Source organism: Xenia sp. Carnegie-2017, unplaced genomic scaffold (genome assembly GCF_021976095.1).
Source record: "Xenia sp. Carnegie-2017 unplaced genomic scaffold, XeniaSp_v1 HiC_scaffold_24, whole genome shotgun sequence".
Lineage (NCBI taxonomy): Eukaryota > Metazoa > Cnidaria > Anthozoa > Malacalcyonacea > Xeniidae > Xenia > Xenia sp. Carnegie-2017.
The window spans coordinates 3,618,549-3,643,883 of NW_025813487.1; the positions used below are offsets into that span (position 1 = coordinate 3,618,549).

Below are 25,335 nucleotides of genomic sequence, written 5' to 3' on the forward strand. Positions count from 1 at the left end.
TTTAATTTTTTTTTCATTATATCAAGTCTACTATTTTAATGCCTTGATGTAAGATCAATTACTGGGTCATGTCACAAGGCAGTGAGCACAATTTTATCGAGAGAAAGAAATGAAGCACACAAGTCTTTATAAATGACTTGTAGTACTATTTTTAATTTATCCTTTTGTGAACATTTTGTGAACATTTTGTACATTTTAAATTATACCTTTTTTCACAAACTCATTCCTCATTTCTAGAATAAAAAATGGCTTCGCCACATGAAAAATTAAAAATTGAGGAAAATAGATCTCGTTTGAGTAAACTTTTAATCAATAAAGGAACCCAAGCCTTAAAAACAACACTGCAATCTTTATTAAAGCCATCAAGTTTAGCTAGTAAACTTAAAGATCCCTCTACAAAGAAGACACTAACATCTTTGAAATTTAAAGTCATCAAGAATGAGCAATGGGATCTTCTTTACCCGTCCATTGGTGACCCTGACATTGAAAACTTTGACATCAAATTATTAACTGTCTTATTGCGAAATATATGTGGTCTAAGAGCGCCAACTACAGGATGGGATAATCTTCCTTCCTCTTCAGATGCCTCAATCTCAGCAAAGATTGCAAGAATATAGTTTTATCGAAACAAAGTGTATAGTCAAATAACTACAACTGGTTTAAATGACAGTGAGTTTGAGTACTTGTGGCAGGAAATTTCAAAAGCATTGGTTGGTCTGGGTATTCAACAAACTGAAATAGATGAATTAAAGAAAGCTCCCCTCAGTACTGATGAGGCAAGGTATCTTGAAAGGTTACAAAAATGGAGTACTGTTGTTGAGAAAACAAAAGAAGATATGGAAGATATAAGAAATAACGTGGAGCTTGGTAAGTGTAAGTTTAATGGTCTAATTTTCCTCAAAAAGAAAATTTTCTCGATAACGAAAACCCTGACACAATAGACAAATGACAGACAAATTGTTTGTCACAAATAAATCATCATATGCTTAATTGTTTATTGAAAACTGCAAATAACCATTTTCAATCCGGCGAAATAAAAACAGTACTAGCAATCGTTTTGAAGATCGCAAATATCATGGTGAATGGTAAAAGTAACTCACTGTGGTATTTGCGATCTTCAAAACAATTTTCAGATTTGTCACCACAACAAAGTCTCTATTTTAATACTAACAATGTTGCAAGAGAATGAGAAAAAGCATAAGGTAGACTTTCAGATTGCAGAAATAAAGATAACGATGTTCACTTTACCAAGGTGAATAAGAGAAACAGTACGTGTCAGATAATTTAGAGTTAAAGCATAAAATGCCTATGAAACAAAAATTTAGCAACCTGTGTTATACTTTTATTGAACAGACATTTTAATGTGATAATGGACTTCCTGTACTAGTTCATGCATATCACCTTTCATTCTAGAGATATTGAAGTTTTATTATGTCCGATTTATCTGATGTCACATTGCATAATGAGAACTAGATATATTAAATAAATTTGCTGATACATTATTTTAACATGGCGGAGTTTCCTTCTTTGTGATGTGTTAATAATATAAATTAGTGCGTACCTTTATCAACCTAAAGTTGTCAGGAAAATTGAGGGTATTTGAAACATTGCAGCAACTCATTTTGCATGCAATATTAAGTTACAAGTTAGATAAATTGGTAATTGCAAGGACTTCAGTATTTTCAGAATGAAAAAAGTCATGAAGAGAAGGTTTTAGAAAGCACTCTGTCATTTCAAAAGTTCTGGTCAATAATGATATAATTTAACTAACAAAATTTTCGTTTCATTGGCACTTTAAGATGTCCAAACAAGGTTTGAGAGAATAATTGTTGAGATCGATCTTCAATGTTAATGTTTGGCAACAAACATAACATAGTCTATCTAAAAGACGAGTGTCGAGAATAGAAAGAAAAATTGAATGAAGCTATTTTGTTATCTTTTGATATAAAAAATTTTTAGACTCTAAAAAATATATGCTCTCAAAATTTTAATTTAATATTTTTGAAAAACGCAAGGTTACTCCTTAAGAAAAATTCATGAAATTACTGCAGAGAGAAGTTTTGGGATTAATTGTTTGGTATAAGCTAACCTCGAATGTTACCAGTTAAAAAATTTATGAAATGTCTAATAATTGTTGATACGTTTTTTTAAAAGTGTACGGTATCAGTATACTTTCCTAATTGGGGAAATTTAAGCTATTTTGATGTATTTATTTTGTTTCTTTAACCCTTGATTATAATATTTTTATCTAGAAAAGTGGAAATACATTGATGAACCAACGAAACATAGAGACTTGTTTTTAAAATTAATTGAATATGGGCGCAATCGCAGTGTTGAGGTTAAAGTGGTGGGCAATGTACGTGTAATTTTCTCAGAAGAATTTTGCATTGGCGAAGGAAGTAATGCAACCCGTGTTTATCTTGGACTGGGTAAGGATGGTTACGGTAAAGCAGTCAAACGAATACATCGAGATAGCTTTATCCAGCTTGCACAGCAAGAAAAGAACATTTTGAATGATACTAAAGCAAGAAAGTCGAAATATGTTGTGAATTATTTCTACTTAGACGAAGATAATGGAACGGATTATGTTTATTTGATCTTAGACTTATGTGAAGAATCACTGGTGAAGTTTGTGAAAGATTCTACTTTGCATGATCTTCAAAAAGCTCTTCCTGATATTCTTAGACAAATTTTAAAAGGATTAGCTGATCTTCATAGCGACCCAAATCCTATTCTACATCGGGATTTGAAGCCTTCAAATGTTCTGCGAGACTCAAAAAGCAAATTTTTGATAGCTGACTTTGGCATAAGTCGAATAATGAAGAATGACACTACAACATATAAAAGCAATTCTTCCATGGGAACTTTGCATTGGATAGCTCCTGAATCATATTGCGAAGATGATGATTCAGTAAACAAAGCGCGTTACAAAAGAAGGTCTGATGTATATGTAAGTGTAGGAATGTAAACATTTGTAAGTTGTAAAGAAACTCAATGTTGTGAAATTGCATTTTGATCTAACGCTTTTTATTATTTTAGAATGCAGGGATGGTAGCTTATTATGTAACAACAAAAGGAAAACATCCTTTTGGAATTAAACGGTATAGACTGGACAACATGCTGAATGGAAACCCTGTTGGTTTGGATGAAATCGAGAATGAAACACTAAAGGACCTCCTGTCGTGGATGTTAAAACTAAAACCTGAAGACAGACCATATTCTAACGAAGCATTAAAACACCCATTTCTCATGTCAGATGATGAGAAGTTTGAAATGTTATGTGAAGTTGGGAATCTTCATCAGATTAAGACAAATGATCTCCTGTCAAGGGTCGTTCAACAATTGAATAGCGAATGCGTACTTTGGAAAAGTCAAATTAATTGGGATGTCTATGATTATTTTCGCACGTACGAGAACAATGGAAAACTTTATAAGGTCCATTATACATCTTCATGGGCAGAATGCTTAAGGCTCATTCGAAATACTCGCCAGCATTGGAACGATCGACCTCTACCACAACCAGAATTATTTTACAAGATTGGCGATTACAGGGCGTATTTTCTCCGAGCAATTCCTAATCTCCCTGTTGGGGTACATGCTGCTGTCAGGTCAAATGAAGAATTGAGAAACAAACCAGAACTCAAGAACTTTTTTAATTTTAATGAAAGCGAACTACATCAATAAACAATTTAGACAAAACAGAACCTGTTAGGGGTAAAAAAAGTAGTTGTTAAGAAATCATTCATACTGTAAAGATCTTATTTTACAGATATAAAGAAAAACAGTTTCCACGACGTATTTAGATGATATTTCACCACATTTCTGCTGAATCTATAGCCTGTGGTATTCATTGATACAATGTAACATACCTGATTATTTAATTTTTACTATAAATTGTTTTGGAAAAAGACTGAAGGCGAATATGACATGAAAAGTTAACTTTTATGTTTAGCTGCACTGATAAATTTTGCACTACATTCATCCAACATAATAAACTCATTTACGATAAGGAATTGTATTTCTAAAATTATTATAATTACTAAAAGTCTGGCATTGGTGTTTTGAGCTCTTGGGAGCTCCTTATCGTATAAAACTTACCATCAGAAGTTGTGCATAATTCCATAAGTAGAATCTTTTGTGTTTTACTATCTCACATTAATTACGTAACTGAACCACATAAAATAGTTAAATAACATTTTCATGAGATTGAGTGATTGACAGCATTTCGTCTAATAATTTGTAAATGGACTCAATAATGTTTAATTAGTTTTATAGAAAAATATTTATAGTTTTCCTCATTTTCTGATGTTTTGCTTATTTCATGCGCTGTAACCATGACAATTATTTTGTGCCTAAATCCGCACAACTATAATGCAAGTGCTATGTATTTAACATTTCTTAAATGAATATTGAATATACACCTAAATACACGTAAGGTTAACTACGGCGCTCTCTATTGCCTATATTCTAAACACACTCTCGCACTCACATTCACTGAGGAAAGTTTCAAAATAATCTTATAACTGCTGGAAGACCTTGTATTTACTCCACAGATAGAAAATAGTGAAAAATGTTGATTTTATCATCTCAGATCCCATATCATCTGGTAGGTATCCGCACATTTATGTCACATGGAAGAACTCAGTATTAGTTGTGTGACAGTTTTAGTTTAAAGTTTTGTAAATCATTTATATAAGTTTTGGGCTTTTGGGCTTTTTTATTTTATTGAATTAACTTTGCAAAGAGCATACTATAACAGCAAAAGAACGTAAATAATTTCTAAATGACAAAGAACAATGCTACAGCTTTCTCCTGTTACTGCAACTTTTTAAACACTGCGTTGCAAACATTAAAAACAACACGATTTATATAATGTATAATAAGTGCGAAAGATTTTTCTTGAATTGACGAAGGCTGACATTTTTGCCTCTTAAGTTGTTTGGATTTACTCTAAAGTGTACAGCATCTATTTAATTAAGATTTTAGAAACGTTCCTATTTTACAATGAGTTGTAACATATGACAGCTTGATTTTCTGGAATGTACAACCGTGTTTGACTTTGGCAGCGAGGATTCACTTGTAATAGTAACTAATCTTCATCAATCTTCACAAGACTATAAATTATTTTGCATTCGTTTATAAACCAAATAGTATGCTTTTTTTAAGGACCTATGACACGAAAATTTTTATATTTGCAATGACCAGAACTTTTAAAATGACAGTGTACTTTCTAAAACAGTTTATGCAGATCACTTTTAATTCTTGAGATATTGAGGTTTATGCTTTGTCCGATTTATCTAACCTGTGACGTCACATTGCATAATGAGAGTTAAGAGTATTAGGTATATTTAACGATACTTTACTTCACAAGGACATAGTTTAATTTGTTGTGGTGTGTTTAATGGTATAAAATGCTGCCTATTAGTATCAACCTAAAGTTGTCAGGAAAATGAAGAGTATTAGAAAAATTTTTAGAAGTCATTATGCAATATGACGTCACAAGTTAGTTAAATCGGACAAAGCATAAACCTCAATATCTCAAGAATTAAAAGTGATCTGCATTACCTTTTTTAGAAAGTACACTGTCATTTTAAAAGTTCTGGTCATTGCAAACATAAAAAATTTTCATGTCATGGGCACTTTAAACGTCATAAGTAGTTGTACATTTCCAAGTATAACATTGGGCTGAATTGTAAGGGATATTTTATACCACTTAGTAAATATGTATGCTTTATAACTTATGAAGCGGTAGATAAAGCTGATAAATCACCTGCTGAAATTCACCATCCACCATTTAGAGGATCACCTTTCATTTGAGTGAAAAGAATGTAAATTATAATCTCATTTACCCCCAAAATTGGATGGAAGTGTCAATAACCATTATGAACATTTTTAGAAAGCCAAAATTTCATTTAATCAAATTGAAGCATTCGTATGTACTATTATATGCTATGAAAAATGGCTATTTTTTCTACACATAAACTACATAAAAAGAAAAAAACATCTTCTTTACTTTAAAGACTTCTTCCGAGTGAATGAATTTCAAAATAATTCGTTTTCAGACTGAACCACATGCATTGGCCAATAAAATTATAACTGAGAACATAATTATTTTAAATATATGTGAAGCCATAAATGCCTTTCCTATTACAATGTACAATTTTAGATGTTAACGTCAGAACTTACTTAAAAATCTCAACTATAATATGGGCATTTCTGACACAAGAACAGTGTATTGGGAATCGAAACCAAAGACTAAATTGTACCGCTTCTAAAAGATGTGTGTGCCATTTTTGGTAAATTAAATCATCAATTCGTAAAATATTTCAGAAATTTTATCTTGCGAAGATTATCAGACGGTCAAAAATGGTTCATGTTCACATTAACTTTAGCTGTCCTCACACGTGACCTTACACGTGACCTCACTAAGGTCACTATCTTTTTTAGACTTAACCGAAATAAAAAATCCCTAATGGAAATCCTAAACTGCATAAACCAAGACCGAGTACGAAGGCACGAGGACTTGGAGAATACTGAACAGGAAAAAGCAATGGGGATTTTACCCGAAATTCCGCGCCCCAGGTGAACCCTTACAAACAATAATTTTCACATACCTTTGAAGCGATTCAAAAAGCCAAAATGTCAAAAAAGTATAAGAGAAAGATTAAAATGCACTTTGAAGTCTGAAAATATGGTCTTGAAGGTATATAGTCATTTTTGTAAAATTCTCCATTTTTAACGAACACGGAATTTGCTACTGTTTACCGACACACAAATCTATCATTAAACTAAACAATTTTCTACTTTGAACGAGAAAATTGTTTTTGATGGGAATTTCGTATAACGTGTGCTTTTCACATCTAATCCATATCCGAATGATTGAGACAATACCTTAGCTGATATCGTAGAGTATCACATGGAACATTGTTAGTCGTGGATCCAGGATGATGCAACTGATGCAAATGCCTAAGTGAGATTATTTTAATGATTTCATAATTTTATTACTTTGTTACTTCGTTTCGTCTACTTTAAGTTCAAGCTAGAACTTAATAAAAATCTCAATTCCCGTCATGTAAAAACATCATCATAACGTCATGTTAATAACTGTGATGAAAATAAATAAATATAACTTTTACGATTTTGACACGAGTAACACAAGTTCATTTGAATTAAGAAATTGAATTTTTTTGAGTAAAATTTTTCTGATTAAGATATTGAAGAATGAAAAACTTTGCTTTCTGTTTTCATTTTTTAAAGTAAAATTTATCATTATAATGTTGATGGTAATACAAAGTACAATATACAGCTACTGTTTTAACTTGTAACAATTGTAAACAACAATAAACGTTTTACTGATAATTTTGAAGATCCATGTGCTTTAAACACTTTAATGTAACAGATTTTTCAGGTTCTAAGTTCGGGTCATCTTATAAAAAACAGGTACGTATAGCGTACATTTTGTTGTCTTTAGATGACTAAGGTAAACATTGGAGTTTTTCAAAATAAACATGTTTCAACATCTCGTGATGTCATCTTCAGTATTAGTGACAATATTATGTAAATGATACAACATATATGGTAGTAATGTGATACAGTGGTATTTTATTTAAATATAAGTAGATTATATACAGTAAAATATTGACATGAATTAATGATAAATGTGTTTACAAGTTCTTCTCTAATTTTAAAATTTAAAAATCTTAAGTTCTTAAGTTTTTCTTACTTTACAAATATTAGGGATAACTAAGGAAAGAGTAATAAAATTTGGGCAACCTCTCGAGTTCTCCCAAAGTTCTCCTCGGTTTGCATAAGCCCGTGCAAAAACGTGACACATCTTTTATTTCTTAATTGCATAATCATGTTATATTGAGGCTTCATTTGACAAAATTTAAGGCTTTGGCTGCGTTTACACTATATACCAGATTTACTCATCAAGATATCTTCATTTGGTTTCAAGAGGTAACAGTTTGGAGTAAATACTTATTAAGTTGATAGATTTTAGTCAATATACTTGTGTTTTTTGCATTTAACGATATCACTGACTTTTAATACATAGAAAATTTAACCTGCAACGATAGCAATTCCATACAGTAAACAGGGCCTTATTTTCGTTTACAAATATAAAGTTCGATGTTTGAAACGGGCGTACAAATTTTGTTCAAAGACGTTAGAGGATTAGTTATTGTATGTTTGGAAGGCCATATGCACCTCGAGCCAATAAAAGTAAAAAATTTTATCGATACGTTAATTTCAGAAGTGTTAAAGTATTTAAATTCGTAAGTGTTTACTTTAACGTCAGTCAAGTCGCTTTAACTTTATAGAGAGGAGATGTAAGTACTGTGTATTTACTGACGAACAGGCGACGTAAGAAATATATGGAAGAAATTAACAGGTGTTGTTAAAACCTTCGTAATGTGAAGAATTTTACTATTCGCGACTAAAAGGATCAAATTTGGATTGGGAAATATGTTCAGAAAGGATGTCCCTGATATCTGTACTGTATTGGTTAAATATTGAGGTTACACCACAAATGGAATGATAAAAAGTTATTAAAAGAACATTGTATAACATGTATGAACATTTACATTGGACTATGAAAACTGACTACATTCTACAAAGATATAAAGTTATTAATAGAACATGTACAACGTCATATGTATGTATGAAGATTTACATTGGACTATGAAGACTGACTACATTCTTCAAAGATATAAAGTTATTAAAAGAACATGTACAACGTCATACGTATGTATAAACATTTACGTTGGACTATGAAAACTGACTACATTCTACAAAGATATAAAGTTATTAATAGAACATGTACAACGTCATATGTATGTATGAAGATTTACATTGGACTATGAAGACTGACTACATTCTACAAAGATATAAAGTTATTAAAAGAACATGTACAACGTCATACGTATGTATGAAGATTTACATTGGACTATGAAAACTGACTACATTCTACAAAGATATAAAGTTATTAAAAGAACATGTACAACGTCATATGTAAGTATGAACATTTACATTGGACTATGAAAACTGACTATATTCTACAAAGATATAAAGTTATTAATAGAACATGTACAACGTCATATGTATGTATGAAGATTTACATTGGACTATGAAGACTGACTACATTCTACAAAGATATAAAGTTATTAAAAGAACATGTACAACGTCATACGTATGTATGAAAATTTACATTGGACTATGAAAACTGACTACCTTCTACAAAGATGAAAAGAGGCAAATGCAAAAGAGGAGAATGGAGAAACATGATCCAGGTTTTAAAGTTCGTAAGTAGAGTTTTAAATTTTGTTTGCACGAGTATGAGGTTATTATGAAGGATCACGGTGGTCTATTTTTACAATTAATAAATACAAGATAAATAAAAAAAATCACGTTTAAACTAGGATTTTGTGATTAAATCTTTCAATTTTTAATGGTCAATATAAGAGGCCAAGTGCTGGAAGTAAATAGTTGGTTTTCACTTGTTCTTTTTTTTGAAATGCATACTAAAATATTTAAGTTTCTAAAGAAAAATTACAACACAATAGTCTGTTTTAAAAAGCGTTCATTGAATTTCTAAGAGAGTAAAATGTCGCTAAGTAATTGCACGAAGCATAAAAACTTATGCGATCAACAAAAAAGCAAGAGACATCAAGTAACAGGAGTCAGATTGGAAAGAAAAGTTTTAAACTACGACTTTATTTGGAACTGAATAAAAGGTTTTACCAAAATCAAAGGAGACCTCTCGAACAAAATCTGTATGCTCGTTCAACCTTTTTAACCAAAGATACCGACGTTTGTAACCCCTAAAACTTAACTAACATATGTTACTGAAAGTACTTAACAAAAAACGGAAAATGCCAAATGAGAAATTAATTTAACCTAGTGCAGAGAAGCCTATACCTCCTCAAAGGAGCCTTTGTTAAAAGATATTATATCTTTTCTTACATGAAGTACGACAACTCAATGTTTTCTGTTTCTAGTTTGTTATTTGCATTTTTATTTGAGGGAGAAACTTTTCCTTCTTGTTTCAATGTAATAAACCATATTTAATCATTTGTACTTTGCTTGAAGTTTTCTCTTATGCGAAAGAAGACAAGTACCTCCAAAGTTTGAAGGCTTCTACCAAGGTATTTATCTAAACAACTAATATTTGAAATACCATCGATCAATTTTTTATAAAAGCGATTGTGTTAAGTAGCGTAGTCAGTTCTCAAGTTTAGTCACGCTATGAAAATTTCGGAACTTTATGATCATTTATTTCCTTGGAAACCTTTTGTTTTCATTGAGAGTCTTTCACTGATCATCAGAAAGTTTAATAAAATCAATTGTGTTTTTTTAATGTACACCGTGAATGTTTAACGACATCAAAACTCAATGTTCTAAAGCTATTCATCCGACATCATTATTTACTTAATAAAAACTTAAACAGAGAATATTGTTATAGTTCATAGCTCGACAAAATAATGCGAACGTGGCATCATCGACATTCATTCATTGTCTTTGATAACTCGTAGCAAATTCTTTCATTTTCCTTATTTTGGTCATACAGTTTGTGTAAATTTTTTGTGAACTCTTCGAGAGTGTAACTTTTAATTAATTCTTTGCATAGCCATAGTTTATCGCTAGTTTTGAAAGTATAACTGAGTTGATATTACTTTAATTACCTTGTTGAATTTTTGTTGTAAATTTTTCATGTGAGATTCAAAATTTTGCTAAAAACCAATTGTTTTGTGCATATGAACACCTTCACTGCCCCATTCATATAAATACAAAACAAATAGTTCACCTTAGATAATAAACTCAAAAGAACATATAAAGTGTGAACGGACTATTAAACAGACAGTTGTAACATTTTGAAAGATCCAAAACATTCTTTGATAATTTTCTTTCCTCCACATATGTATAGTCTTGTAGTAACAATGGAAGTATTAAATGGCCGTAGGATATTTAGCTGTATTTAAGAAGTTGATATGGTCATATTTTTGTAATGTACCAGAATCAAGATATATAAAATTTCATGATGACTATTTTGTATTATTTTCTGATCAAAATAGTGCAAGCTGATTGATGAAGGGTAAGTATATTTGCTAGTAAAATATTTTTTTTATATAAAATTCTTTGTAGCATAACATTTCTTTTTCTGTTAATACAATACAAATAGTAGAGTAATTTCATATGGCTATGGTTTCAAATTCCATTCCATTGATGTAGACATAGTTTTAAACTTATGTCATAAGTGATAAATCACTGGAAAATACTAAAAGACATGAATACAAACACAAATCTGTATTTTACTGTACATATTATCAATGCATTATTAGATAATGAAGTGTATTTGAAAACATTTTCTTACTACATTCTCAGATATTCAAACTCTAAATATATAGTTTATTTATCTGTTCTAATTTTTCATGTAAAATTTTAAATTTTAAACATGGCATTCATATCAGTAGCCACTGGTCTGTACTAATATATAAAAGTTTGGTGTTAGCAATATGAAGTATTATTGATGATGTAATGTTACACTATAATATTATTGCATGAAGTATTTATGTTATCTTAGCACATGTTATGTTATACGGGAAGCCATGACTATTTTTCTTTCTATCAATTATATTTCTATTCTATGTATTCCTGATTTCTGATTGTAATGAATCACTCAAATATCAACAGGTTATGGGCCCAGGACGTAGAAGGTCATTATTTGAGTGAAAAGTCATTGCAATAAAATATATAGTCGAAATTTAAGCATGGCCACGTCGGATATGTCGAATGCGTTAAGGTTCGCGAAACTGAACGGCAGTAATTACCGCTCATGGGTTTTCAACATGAAGCTGTATTTGGAAAGTCTGGATCTTTTCGAGCATGCGGAGGGAACAGCTGAATTTCCAAATGAGGATGCTAGTGCTGAAACGCGAAGGAAGTTTAACTCGGCTGCGAAGAAAGCGTGGACATACATCTGTTTGGCCATCGAGCCCGAGCAACAGATCCACGTGCGAGATACGAAAACTGCCAAGGAGGCATGGGATGCAATTAGAAATCAATTCGCACGAGAATCACTTCTTCAGAAGGTGAGACTACGCCAACAGTATTATTCCTGTAAATACCATATTGGAGATAGTGTGCTTGAACACATCAGCCATCTCAAATCGCTGCATGAGCAACTCAAGGAAATGGGAGTCAGCGTGGATGACAAAGAATTAGCTATGACTCTGTTAGCTAGCTTACCTGAGCAATACAAACCATTAATAACAGCCTTAGATGCCATGGGAGAAACAGAGATCTCTTTTGAAAAAGTAAAGAACTTAATTCTGAATGATGTGGACCGTACTAATGATTTGAAGAATACTAAGGAAGATGCATATTCTGCTCATAGAGGAAATTTTATTCGTGGTAGGAATCGTGGTGATAAAAATAATAAACAAGGGAAGAACGATGGAAGCAACAGAAAAACTTTTCAAGGAAAATGTCACAATTGTCAAGAAAAAGGACACTATGCTCGAGACTGTCCAAACAAGAAAACTAAGAATGGTGCAAACAGAAACACTCAAGCGCACTGTGCCGAAGGACAAGATGACAAAGTGCATGAGGATGAAGCCTTGATAAGCAATGGATCTGAACTTATTGGAAGATCAGATTGGATCATAGATTCTGGTGCTACCCAGCATATGTCATATGAAAGAGAAGCACTGACGGATTATGTGACATTCAAGCAACCCTCGGTGGTGAATCTAGGTGATAATAGATCAATCTTGGCATATGGAAAAGGTACCTATCATTTGAAAGCAATACTTGATGATCACGTTCAGAACATATCATTACGCAACGTATTGTACTTACCAGAATTGGACAAGAATCTACTATCAGTCTATGCCATGATAAAACTTGGAGCTACTGTTATGTTTGAAGGTAACAAGTGTAAGATATCTCGTAATTCCAAACTTCTAGCTGTTGGGGACATACATGGAAAATTGTACAAATTAAGGATTGGACATGAACATGTGAACATTGCAAAGGACGCATCAAATTCAAGCTTGCATTTATGGCACTGCAGATTTGGGCACTTGGGAATGAACAATGTTCGTAAATTGTTAAATGGAGATTTGGTTAAAGGAATGAGTGATGTAAATGAAAATATCTCATTCTGCGAGGGATGTATGATGGGGAAACAACATCGGTGTTCTTATCCGAAAGATGACCATTACCGTGCCAACCAACCGTTTGAGCTTGTACACAGTGATGTGTGTGGTCCCATGTCTGTAAACTCTTTTGGTGGATCGCGCTACTACATCACATTCATCGACGACTATTCAAGGTATACGTACATCTACTTCATAAAGAAGAAAAGCGAAGTTTTAGAGAAATTCAAGGAATTTCATAGTCATGTTCGCAACATTACTGGCAAACCTATCAAGACCCTACGATCTGATAACGGTGGGAATATTGCTCACAGCAATTTAAAGATTTCCTGAAGAAAAATGGTATCATCCATCAGTTAAGTGTACCTCATAATCCGGCGCAAAACGGCATTGCAGAAAGAATGAACCGTACCATTGTTGAATCTGCTCGTTCTATGCTGTCTCATTCACATTTGCCAAATGAATTTTGGGCTGAGGCTGTAAATACGTCCGTCTATTTACGTAATCGAAGTCCTACAACATCAGTAAAGGATATGACTCCATACGAATGTCTATATGGAAGAAAACCGGATGTAGCTAATCTACGAGTATTTGGTTGTGTGAGCTATGTACATATTCCAGAGAACCAGCGTAAGAAGTTAGACCCAAAATCCCCGGAAATTACTTTTTTGTGGGATACCCTGACGGAACAAAGGGGTACAAGTTTTATGACCCTATTGGATTGAAATTCATCCGTAGCCGTGATGCAATGTTTGTGGAAACACAATTCCATGACTTTGGTGAAGACAAAAGACCATTGACTGCATTTGATCAAAAGAAAGAGCAAAATGTTCCGGTGATTATCAAAGAAACTCCAACGCAAGCAGGTAAAGATTTTGATTTGAATCCAATTATCGAAAACGTCAACATGGATGCAGAAATCAACGATAACGAGCCAGTGGGAGTAACGTACGAGGAGAGATTTATGAATGAAGTACAAAACATTGGTGAAAGGAGACAAAGAAGACCTCCCCAAAGGTTTGATGAAGAATGCTACATCGCCAATGATTTAACTGCGGAAATCAACGAACCAGCAAACATCAACGAAGCCTATTCTGGAGAACATGGACATGACTGGAGAAAAGCAACCGACTCCGAATTTCATTCACTTATCGAGAACGATACTTGGGAACTTGTCCCATTACCAGATAATAGGAATATTGTTGGAAGCCGATGGGTTTTCAAGGTGAAGAGAGACGAAAATGGAGAAATACAGAGATATAAAGCTCGCCTAGTTGCACAAGGCTATTCACAAGCTGAAGGTGTCGACTATCATGAAGTATTTTCACCTGTCATACGAAATACAACTGTTCGATCGTTGTTAGCTTTAGCGAATGCAAAGACTGGGAAGTTCACCAAATGGACGTTAAAACAGCGTTTTTACAAGGAAATTTGGATGAAGAAATTTATATGCGACAACCTGAAGGTTATATTAGTAAGAAGCATCCTGACTATGTCTGCAAATTGAGAAAAAGCATCTATGGTTTAAAACAGTCAGCCAGATGTTGGAACAACGCCATCGACTCATACCTGAAATCAAAAGGATACAATCAAATGAGCTGTGATCCATGTCTGTACGTGAAATCTATTAAACAGCAAGATGGAAATGTGAATTTCGTGATACTATCTATTCATGTAGATGATATTCTCCTATTTTCCAATTCTACGAAAATGCTGAAGGTGGAGAAGAAAGCCATTGCATCAAAGTTCAAAGTTGAAGATTTAAATGAAGTCAAACATGTCCTTGGTATGCTGATCAAACGAGACAGAAAAAGGGGAAAATTGACAATTAGTCAATCAAAATATTTGGAAGGAATCTTGAAACGATTCAACATGGAACATTGCAAACCTGTTTTGACACCGTTAGAACCTGGAAAACATTTTCAGAATCTGCCCGAAGAAGAGACCGCAACAAATATTCATGAATATCAAAAACTTATCGGATGTTTGACATACGTGACAACAGCAACTCGACCTGACTTGGCATCTGCTGTAGGTATTCTTTCAAAATTTATGTCAAAGCCAGGAAAGGAGCATTGGCAGGAGCAAAAGAGTGTTGAGATACCTAAAAGGCACAATCAATTATGGTCTTGTTTTTCAAAGCAAAGATTCAACATGCGAAGTGGTTGGATATTCAGATGCTGATTGGGCAAGTGATGTAAATACAAGAAGATCTACATCAGGATACGTGTTCCAGATAAACAAATCAACCGTCAGCTGGAGCAGCAAGCGACAATCTTGTGTTGCAAGATCTTCGACTGAAGCTGAGTATGTTGCACTAAGTTATGCAACACAGGAAATCATATGGTTACGACGTTTACTAGCGGATATTGGAATAAATCAAGATCAACCATCTATACTGAACGAAGATAACCAAGGGGCAATTGAACTTTCGAGGAATCCACGATTTCACAATCGCACTAAACATATTGACGTTGCGTATCATTTTGTTAGAGAAAAGGTCAACGATAATTCCATTATTGTTCAATACTGTAGTACAGATCAGATGTTAGCGGATGTTATGACGAAAAGTTTACCAAAGCAAACATTCCAAAACTTTCGAGACATGTTAGGTGTCAAAGAAATTTTAGTTTAAGAATTCGTAATTCTTAAAGAACATTTATAGTGCACATTAAGTGGGAGTGTTAGCAATATGAAGTATTATTGATGATGTAATGTTACACTATAATATTATTGCATGAAGTATTTATGTTATCTTAGCACATGTTATGTTATACGGGAAGCCATGACTATTTTTCTTTCTATCAATTATATTTCATATTGCTAACATCAACAGGTTATGGGCCCAGCACGCTCCCGCTGCTATTTTTCTTTCTATCAATTATATTTCTATTCTATGTATTCCTGATTTCTGATTGTAATGAATCACTCAAATATCAACATTTGGTTGTAATAAAGTGAATGATTTGAACCTGGGAGTATTGTTACATGTTTGTAGATGTAGATCATTTAGATTTGTGCAGTCATGAGAAGGATTGTTGTTGTTGATGTCAATTGATGTTTTGTAATTCTTAGTGTTAGTCATCTCCAGAATAAAGTGAGGAGTAAAAGTCAGGTTTTCCATATTTGGTGTCAGGTTCATACGTCATCATATATTGTGTGTACAGGAAATTTGTCTGTGTGTGAAGGTCAATTGTGTATTGTCATCATGGATTAGTCGAAAGTGATGTTTTATGTTGCTCATTTTTTTCATGTTATTGCTGCCACCCTGGGGCGTGCACATAATCATGACATAACTGGACCCAGTCCTTCTGGCCGATCTATATAGAGGTGAAATCTTGATTTGTTTCTGTACTTTTTTTTCCAGGGGTGGGGATTTTACGGAATGAGGGGAGCTTACAATCACAACAAAGCAGAACCTTTTGAAACATTTGAGATATTTTGTACTTATTTCTACTTTTATTTAAGGTTTAAGAAATTCGCGATAAACTGTCGACATGATTACGATTCTTTACAAAGTTCTTTCAAACATGGTAATCCTCCTCCACGTTATCATTATGAAAGCAGAACTTTTCATAACGTCAGGTGATTATTATCTTACTGTGTTTACTTTAATCTTTAAAAACCAGTGAATGTATTCTCTCTTTTCTTTTATTTCTAGTGGATTTTGAATAAATTTTGAACTAGAAATAGTGTTTTACATTCTGCTCTTAATGTCAATTGAGATTTCATAATTTGGCGTAATTTCTTTCAGTGTTGGACACTGTGGGTTGGAGTTAGGATAAATAGGGTTTTGATAATACTTAAGATGAGGGATTTGTTAGGGTGAGGAAGGAGAAGAGTCATGGTGATTGTGTGCAACGCTTTCTCACTTATCTAAAGCCTGTATAACCCTTTCTCGCCTATGTATTTAAACCCTTCAGTACAGACCTCGAGTAACATGACTTGACTCGCGAGTATAGAATGGCGAGTGACTCTCGAGTGTGAGAAGTTCGCGAGTGAATAAAATAACTCGCTGTTTGCGAGTGAATCGAAATAACTCGCAAAAATTTCTTTCTCCAGTATTTGAAATTGACAAACATAATGTTTAGTGTAGTGACAAGTAAAATCACACCATCTCATTCATTTTTGTCGACGTGATGTCAATGAAATTGTTTCAGAAACCAATCTCATATTTGAAACATTTCTACTGGCAAGTGAATCGCAAAAGTTCTAGCCATTTACTATACACGTGGTCTTATATCGTTCTTGCTATTAAATGTCTATGGCCTTTATATCAATAGCTACTACATCCAAAATTCCAGGTCAATGAAGTTCTTTCAGAACCGAATTCAAAAGATTATACGTACACTCATCGCATAGCTACATTTCTCAAATATTTGGCTTTAAAGAATATTCGTCTTTTTAATGCATTCTTTCCTGAGATTATATATGTCCATAATCTAAGACTGTTAGAAGAAAATGTTTGAGCGCTATTTCAATTTACTTATTGATTGCGTGACATTTACTTTACATTTCTCTATGGTGTCTACCGCTTTACGAATAACGTTTGTGCCATGAAAAATGTGAAGTTATTAAAATGCTTTTGTAAAAAAATTCAAAAGATTTTAACGTCATTAGGTCCCGAGATATTGCTTCAAATGAATAGTCGTTTTGCTCCCATGTTTCATAAAAAGATATAAAACCGTTGCCTTCAAAATGTTGAACAAATTTTACTTGTCACTACACTTAAGATTATGCTTGTCAATTTCAAATACTGGAGAAAAAAATTTTTGCGAGTTATTTCGATTCACTAGCAAACATCTCACATTTGAGAGTAACTCGCAACTGCATCGCGTGTCACTCACTCAATCGCAACTCGTCATTCTCGAGTAACTCGCAACATAGGGGTGTCATACATTCTTAATGTCAATTTTTGCATTTGCGTTGTTTTGTAAACCGTTACGTATTGTTTTTGGCATTATAGCTATTTTGAGTATTTTCATGAAAATCGGGAAACATTTTGATTTTGATTCTTAAAACAAGACAGAAAAAAACTTAAATAAGCCAAATTTGAAGATTAAACCAAAGGGAATTTTGATTTTAAATAAGCCTAGCGTGAGAAAAAGAAGCCAAATTTGGCTCAAAATATTAAGCCAAACTGGCAACCTTGAACAAATATGATGTTTTTTATCATAAGTAAACATCAAGGATGTTACTGTTAATAATCAGAAAGCAAAAGTATACTCGGTTATTCTCTTTTCACTTTTGTCTTTCTTGTCATTTTCGTCGAAAGGTTGTAGCTTTTAGCAAAGTTAATACAGTAAAAAATTGGATGGAAACATCAAATGATGGCTCGTTTGATTACTAAGATGATGGCCAAGTGGTGAATTTATTGCGCTGTAAAATTTGCACAAAAAAGAGGAGAGAATAACATGCGAAAAAATTTTCTCTCCTACATTTGTAACTGGACCAGCTGTTTTAACGAAAAACACTGTCGTAAATCATATGAATTTGTTCACGTTTAAAAATATTAATTTAGCAATTAGCGCTATATAATAATTAACGTAATATCGATTTGATTATGCCTTTAAAGAAACACTTTGTCAAAAAAATTGCACATCGTTTCTCTCAACTAATTCGCACACTGATAAGGTGTCTAAAGGAATTATAAGGTGTCTAGAGGATTAATAAGGTGTCTAGAGGATTAATAAGGTGTCTAGAGGATTAATAAGGTGTCTAGAGGATTAATAAGGTGTCTAAAGGAATTATAAGGTGTCTAGAGGATTAATAAGGTGTCTAGAGGATTAATAAGGTGTCTAGAGGATTAATAAGGTGTCTAGAGGATTAATAAGTGTCAGGTCAAACAATGGATGTTTGATCTGATACATACATCTATAAACCTTAATAATCAATCTTTAAAAAATTTCAATATATTTCAAGGTTACAACAAAGACGATATGAAAGTGTATGTGTCCTATGAATTTCCCTTTTTAAACGTAAGTTGGTTTATGTTTTATTTAAGAAATAAAAGATGTTTACTGTGTTTGCACAAGCTTATGCAAACCAAGGAGACCTTTGGGAGAACTTGAGAGCTGATCAGTGCAAGCCTGAGACCGAAGGACGAGAGTTGCACAAGCTCGAGAGTTCTCACAAACGTCTTCGAGGTTTACATAAGCCTGTGCAAACACGAAAAACATCTTTTATTTCTTTTATAAAATAACAATAATACGAAAAAAGTCAAACATTTCAATTTTTTCTCTATTCATGATCGATTTGCAAATTCTCTTTGATTGATTGATTGTTTTGATTGATTTGATTGGTTGAGCTCAGATGTGTTTTGCACAGGTTAATGCAAACACGGCTCTAGACCAATCAGCGCACGCGTTTTATTGTTTTATTTTATAAAAAAATCACATTCACACTACAATGATTCAACAACATGACTGTGAATTGACATCTTTGCATGATTAGACGCAACGCAAGAGCGTGCACTTGTGACGGACAATGAAAGCATTGTTAACAATTTTGTTAGACAATAAAATCATTGTTCAAGCATTTGTTCTTATTACCGTTAAACAAATTCTATGTTTTGCAAACGACAGATTTTGCTCATGTAACAAACAGTTTCTTACTTTTTCTTAAATCAATGTTATTTGCCTAAACTAAATTTTAAAATCACTCAACTTTAGGATCAACCTCAAACTGGCTTCACGGAAACCATCAAACACAACATTAATCCTGGTAAGTTTTATTCGAAATGAATGATATCATACAGCATTGGATCCCTGCATGATCTTGTATTGAGGGGTGGGGACTGGGGAGGAGTTGCTTTACTACAGATCGTGATTTTACCCCAGACACGCGTGTTTAGTGTTTCGAGATTCTTTCGCGGAGTGATAATTGATTGACTACACACTCGTGTCTGCGGTAAAATCACGGCTTCAAAAAATTATCAGGGTTTTGTATTACAGGTAGCGTTCCATGTATTTTAGTTCAATGCTATGGACAAAATGGTCGTGTTACTTAAGAACTCATGACTTCATTAATATCCTATGTTGTGGTTATTGGAGTGGCAAGGGGGACTGGGGAGGAGTAATTTTACAAGGGACAGAATGGTCGTTTTACTTAAATATTCATAACGTCAATAATATCCAATGTTGTGGTTGTAAGCTTTTGATATGCTAGAACCTTCCCTCCTCATTAAATTCATTATCTACATCGATGATCAATTACGCTGTTTTTCGTATAGAATTTGATCAAAAGTTTAAGATATCTATCGACAGAAAAACCGATCGTTGGCGAGAATATTTCGACGACAAAGTGTGAAATTTGAAATAAAATACAACAGGTTTGTCGTACGTGAGATGGATGTTTCATTGTTTTACATTATGTGAAATATTTTTTATCGTCAGTAAATGTTCAAACCATTTAGAGGATTTCTGAAAGGTGACAAGACGCTGGGTCAAGCTTCTCTTAAGTTATCACCGTTTGATAATAGATGTGAAATTCACGAATGTCTTAATGTAAGTAATGTGTGGTATTTTTTTTAACTTTATGAATTAATAATTGCAGAAACTGTGTTTAAATCATTGAACTATATATAACTGGACGGCCACCCACCGCTAAAATTTGAAGACAAGATTTCGGTAAGCTAAAATGCCGAACTATACGCGTATAGTATAAGCTTTGTACAAATATAGGCATGTTTACCCAATGTAGCATTTCAGACTTCACCATCTTCTTAATGTCTGCCACGTGATCTGTAAAGGCAGAAAAAGGACTAGAACTAGTTTTTCAGTTAGACCTCCATTATTTGATAAACACATCATACGTCAGTGCTGCCACTCTGTGTATGCACATTTCACCTACGAAAACTTTATTTTCCCCCCACCTCCCACTACGATGATTTTCTCTTTGTTTCCCCTACTTTTCCTCTTACACAGCTACATATCCCCCAATTATATACCTACGTCGGGTCAGAACATTGAATTTTTTAGTCTGTTTTTAAAAAATGCATACAAAAAAAGATTCATTGAGAACTACGAACATCTAGACGACAAAGTTAGTAATTTGTCGTAGGAAGTAATGACATGCAGGTGGCGCAAATGACACACTGAGTTTATCTAAGTTGTTGATCTTCTATTGCCATATATGGTCACAAAATGTGCCAAAAGAAAGATTCTGTTAAAATCACTTGCTAAATGGTGAGAACACAGGAAGAAAAGAGTATTTTGGACAAAAATGAGGCTCATTTTTAAACGATTTTCTTTTCTCCCTACAATACCCTACATTTTACAGTTTTCCCCGTAGGTTCCCCCTACCACCTACGAACCACTAAATCCCCCTACCGTACGGGATTTCCCCTACGAGTTGCAGCACTGTCATACATAATGTCACTTAAAATACATGTTATCTCGATTCAAAATTTACGTACGTAAGAACGATTGCTGTCGTAAGTGGACTTAATTACAATTGCAGCTTATGGATCCCGAGAAAGGTCGCAAGGTGATTGGTGGAAAGATTGAAGTCAAATTACGTATTCGTGAACCTCTGACAGATAAAGATGTTGAAATCTTGACGCAAAAATTGTTGGTCATAGATGCATTTGTTGCACCAACAAATAGAGTGAGTATATAAAGTTAAGTTGTGTATAAATATATAGTTTTCACAGGGTTGTGTTTGTTGCATTGAACTAAAATACATGGAACGTTACCTGAAGTAATTACACCCAGACACGCGTGTGTAGTGTTTCGAGATTCTGAAAATTGATTGACTACACACGCGTGTCTGGGTGTAAAATTTAGCTTCAAGAATTTATTAGACTTTTCTATTACAGGTAGCGTTCCAGATGTATTTTAGTTCAACGGTTTATAGCACGAAACCATGATTACGTTAGACTGAATAGTGGATTTTTTAAACTTATTAAAATGTTATACGTACTGTATGCAACAATGAAACTGTCTTATATTGAAATGGACGTTTTAGTTTATCTATAAAACATTTGAAGTACATGAGCTATACTATAGATAAATATATATTCTGGATACAGAAACTCAAGGACATTTTTTCCTTTCCATATAACTGAGTCACATATCTCCTCATTCTCTCCCCTCCTTCGTATTTCGTTAAATGTTCACCGTTGCGTATTGGCTGTTATAAAATACTTTGCAGTTGGTTGTCTTTCTTAATTTTTTAGCCAATCAGTGCTTCGTCAACAAGTAAGGTATAAATGCTTTGATATGTATAATATATGGATAGCGCACCATGTATAAAATATAGGAAAATCGAAGCCGGAAGTGTGCGCATTTGCTTATGACCTTCGTGGGGGGCTATAGGACCCACTTTACTATACTGTTGTTGTAGAAAATCACAGTTTTGCGTTTTTATTCCTTTTACAAAGCATTGATTCAAGATAATTTTTATCAATCGGACAGGAAGATCGATAGAGAATTTCAACCCCTTAAGTTATGTTTTTCCGGCTTGTACAAGCTTATACATCCCATTTTCAGTAGCTATGTATGAACACGAATAAGATCTGATTTTTTCACTAGAAGTATCACTTCATGTTTTTTTAAATGTCCAAGATCAACAAAAGCGATAGGAAACATATAAAGCGCTTTAAAGCAGAAAATGATCACATCGTCAATATATATTTTAAGAAATGTGAGGCATACACTCTGCACATCTTCACGTTAAATTTTTAACAATGAATACTATCCATATATCATACATATCAATGTATCAATCAGTTAATGGTAAAACGTTTTCTATCTTCCTTTTTTCTTTGAAAGATCTGCGTCTTTCTGTGTTAATAATTTACTATTTTAAACTGGATTGTTTCTAAAATTATTCAAATGTTTTCTTTTTGCAGCTTAAAAATCCAGAAAATGGCAGAAAAGCAAAAAATTCAAACCAGTAAGTACATTAATGTTTCCTGTTTCTCGTTTGTTATTTTCATTTTTATTTGAGGGAGAAACTTTTCCTTCTTGTTTCAATGTAATAAACCATATTTAATCATTTGTATTTTGCTTGAAGTTTTCTCTTATGCCAAAGAAGACAAGTACCTCCAAAGTTTGAACGCTTCTACCAAGGTATTTATATAAACAAGTAATATTTGAAATACCATCGATCAATTTTCTATAAAAGCGATTGTGTTAAGTAGCGTAGTCAGTTCTCAAGTATAGTCCCGCTATGAAAATTTCGGAACTTTATGATCATTTATTGTTTTGGAAACCTTTTGTATTCATTGAGAGTCTTTCACTGCTCATCAGAAAGTTCAATAAAATCAATTGTGTTTTTTTAATGTACACCGTGAATGTTTAACGACATCAAAATTCAATGTTCTAAAGCTATTCATCCGACATCACTATTTACTTAATAAAAACTTAAACTGTGTTTGCATTAGCCTGTACAAACGTGCGTATCTGAGCTACATGAATTATATCAATCAAAGATAATTTGCAAATGAATCATGAGTACATGTTAGAGAAAAATTTTAAACTTTTTTCTTGAATTTATCTGTTTCGCATTACTATTATTTACAAAAGAACTAAAAGATGTTTTTTGTGTTTGTACTGGCTTATGCAAACCTTGAGACTTTTGTGAGAACTCTCAAGCTGGTGCAAACCTTCAACTTTCGGTGTAAAGCTTGCACTGACATTGTCTCAAGTTCTACCAAATGTCTCTTCGGTTTGTTTAACCCTGTACAACAATTAAGCATCTTTTATTTCCAAATCCCATCCTATGTTCAGTCTTCACAATCCTCTTGTTCGAATTTTCTTCGTGGGTGTGCAAGAGGTGAGGTGTGACCTTTCCCTTACTAATTATCAATATACCAACAGTTAAATTCTGATTTTATCTTTCTGTCCTCCATTAATATCCATTAATATTAGCCATTAATATCCATTTGTGTCCTTTATTGCAGACGTGCAGACGGTCGTTGATATATATTTAAATTACGACTGTGAATTGGCTTTGTCGAATATCTTTCAAAGATTGATCAATGATTTGTCTAAAGTTGCCCAAGGATGTCAAGCTATTGAATTAGGAGCGACACCAGTAAGTTGATGAATATGTTTCATAATATTTACTTCTCTACATTTTCTTGTTCATATCTATGCCACTCGAAAAGGACTGGAACGTAGTCTATTATTGTGAAAAGGACTGGGACATAGTCTATCAACATGAAAAAACTGGAGCTTAGGCTATCAACATGAAAAGGACTAGAACATGTCTCTAATATTTTGTGATGATAATGTTGATTATAATACATCTTTTTATCACGTTTTTATATGAATAGTATCAATGTCGTCTTATTTTTATATGATTTTTCCAGGTTCAAGAACGCAGTATTCGTATCAAAGGTCTGGAATGTCTCGTTTCTATTCTTAAATGTATGGTAGAATGGAGCAGGGATCTTTACTTTAAACCTGATTCTCAGGTGGAGGATAACTTTGGTTAGTTTTAACATCTTTATGAAACTGAAGAAACTCGCATTTAGCGAATATAAACTTAATATTGTTATTCATTTGGATAAGTTATCGCTTTATGATGCATTGTACCCCTCTTTTGATATCGGCTACACTGACGATTTTTATCTCCATCAAGATTCCATCTTTCTATACTCTGTATCCCCTATTTATCGAAGGTACTCCATTATTTTCTTATACACACGTTAATGTTCTTAATCAAAACTAGTTGTTCGACAATTGTAGTTAACCTCTCAGGATCTAAGTTATCCCTAAGTTATCTTTTTTACCCTTGGTGGTCTCGCGGTGGATCAAGGCTATATCTTAATGTTTATAGTTACTCATTATTGACCAATGCTACCCTCAATGTTCTAGTCTATCTCTCAATAATTTAGACTAACTTCCTGATGATCTAGGCTATCTGTTAATGATCTATGCTAACCTCTTAATGATCCACGCGATCCCTTATTGATCTCCAAATCATCATAGTTATTCCTCAATACTTCTGTTTAATCTCTTCCATATAAATTTCCTGACAGATCTGGTTGATGGTGCACCAACAATTTCTCGAAAAGGAAGCACAGAGGAGAATGAAAACAGGGGGAGTCTTGTGATTTACAATCTCAAAAAACGGGGGGTAGTCAGTCGTCTATTAATAGTACAAAAGCCATCGATAATGCTGAAGAATTTGAGAGTCTTAAACAGAAGAAGGAGACGAAAGAAAAGGG

At 33.3% G+C, this 25,335-nt stretch overlaps 1 protein-coding gene and 2 long non-coding RNA genes across 7 annotated transcripts in view; all 3 read left to right on the plus strand.

Moving 5' to 3' along the window:
* Positions 1-4,009, plus strand: part of LOC124451360 (serine/threonine-protein kinase/endoribonuclease IRE1-like) — a 32,439-nt gene extending 28,430 nt beyond the window's left edge. For all 5 annotated transcript variants that reach the window (XM_047001975.1, XM_047001978.1, XM_047001976.1 and 2 more), the window contains 3 exons: positions 238-867; positions 2,253-2,950; positions 3,040-4,009. In XM_047001975.1, coding sequence (XP_046857931.1) covers positions 837-867; positions 2,253-2,950; positions 3,040-3,684 — 1,374 coding nt within the window. In that variant the 5' untranslated portion in view covers positions 238-836 and the 3' untranslated portion in view covers positions 3,685-4,009. The remainder of the gene's footprint in view (positions 1-237; positions 868-2,252; positions 2,951-3,039) is intronic.
* Positions 4,010-19,077: 15,068 nt separating this feature from the next.
* On the plus strand, positions 19,078-21,773 carry LOC124451369. The gene is made up of 5 exons (XR_006950425.1): positions 19,078-19,135; positions 19,829-19,880; positions 20,389-20,487; positions 20,572-20,662; positions 21,618-21,773. It is a non-coding gene; the product is annotated as an uncharacterized LOC124451369 (long non-coding RNA).
* Positions 21,774-23,164: 1,391 nt separating this feature from the next.
* LOC124451371 lies at positions 23,165-25,322 on the plus strand. Its single transcript, XR_006950427.1, has 4 exons — positions 23,165-23,230; positions 24,064-24,197; positions 24,475-24,595; positions 25,147-25,322. It is a non-coding gene; the product is annotated as an uncharacterized LOC124451371 (long non-coding RNA).
* The last annotated feature ends 13 nt before the right edge of the window (positions 25,323-25,335 follow it).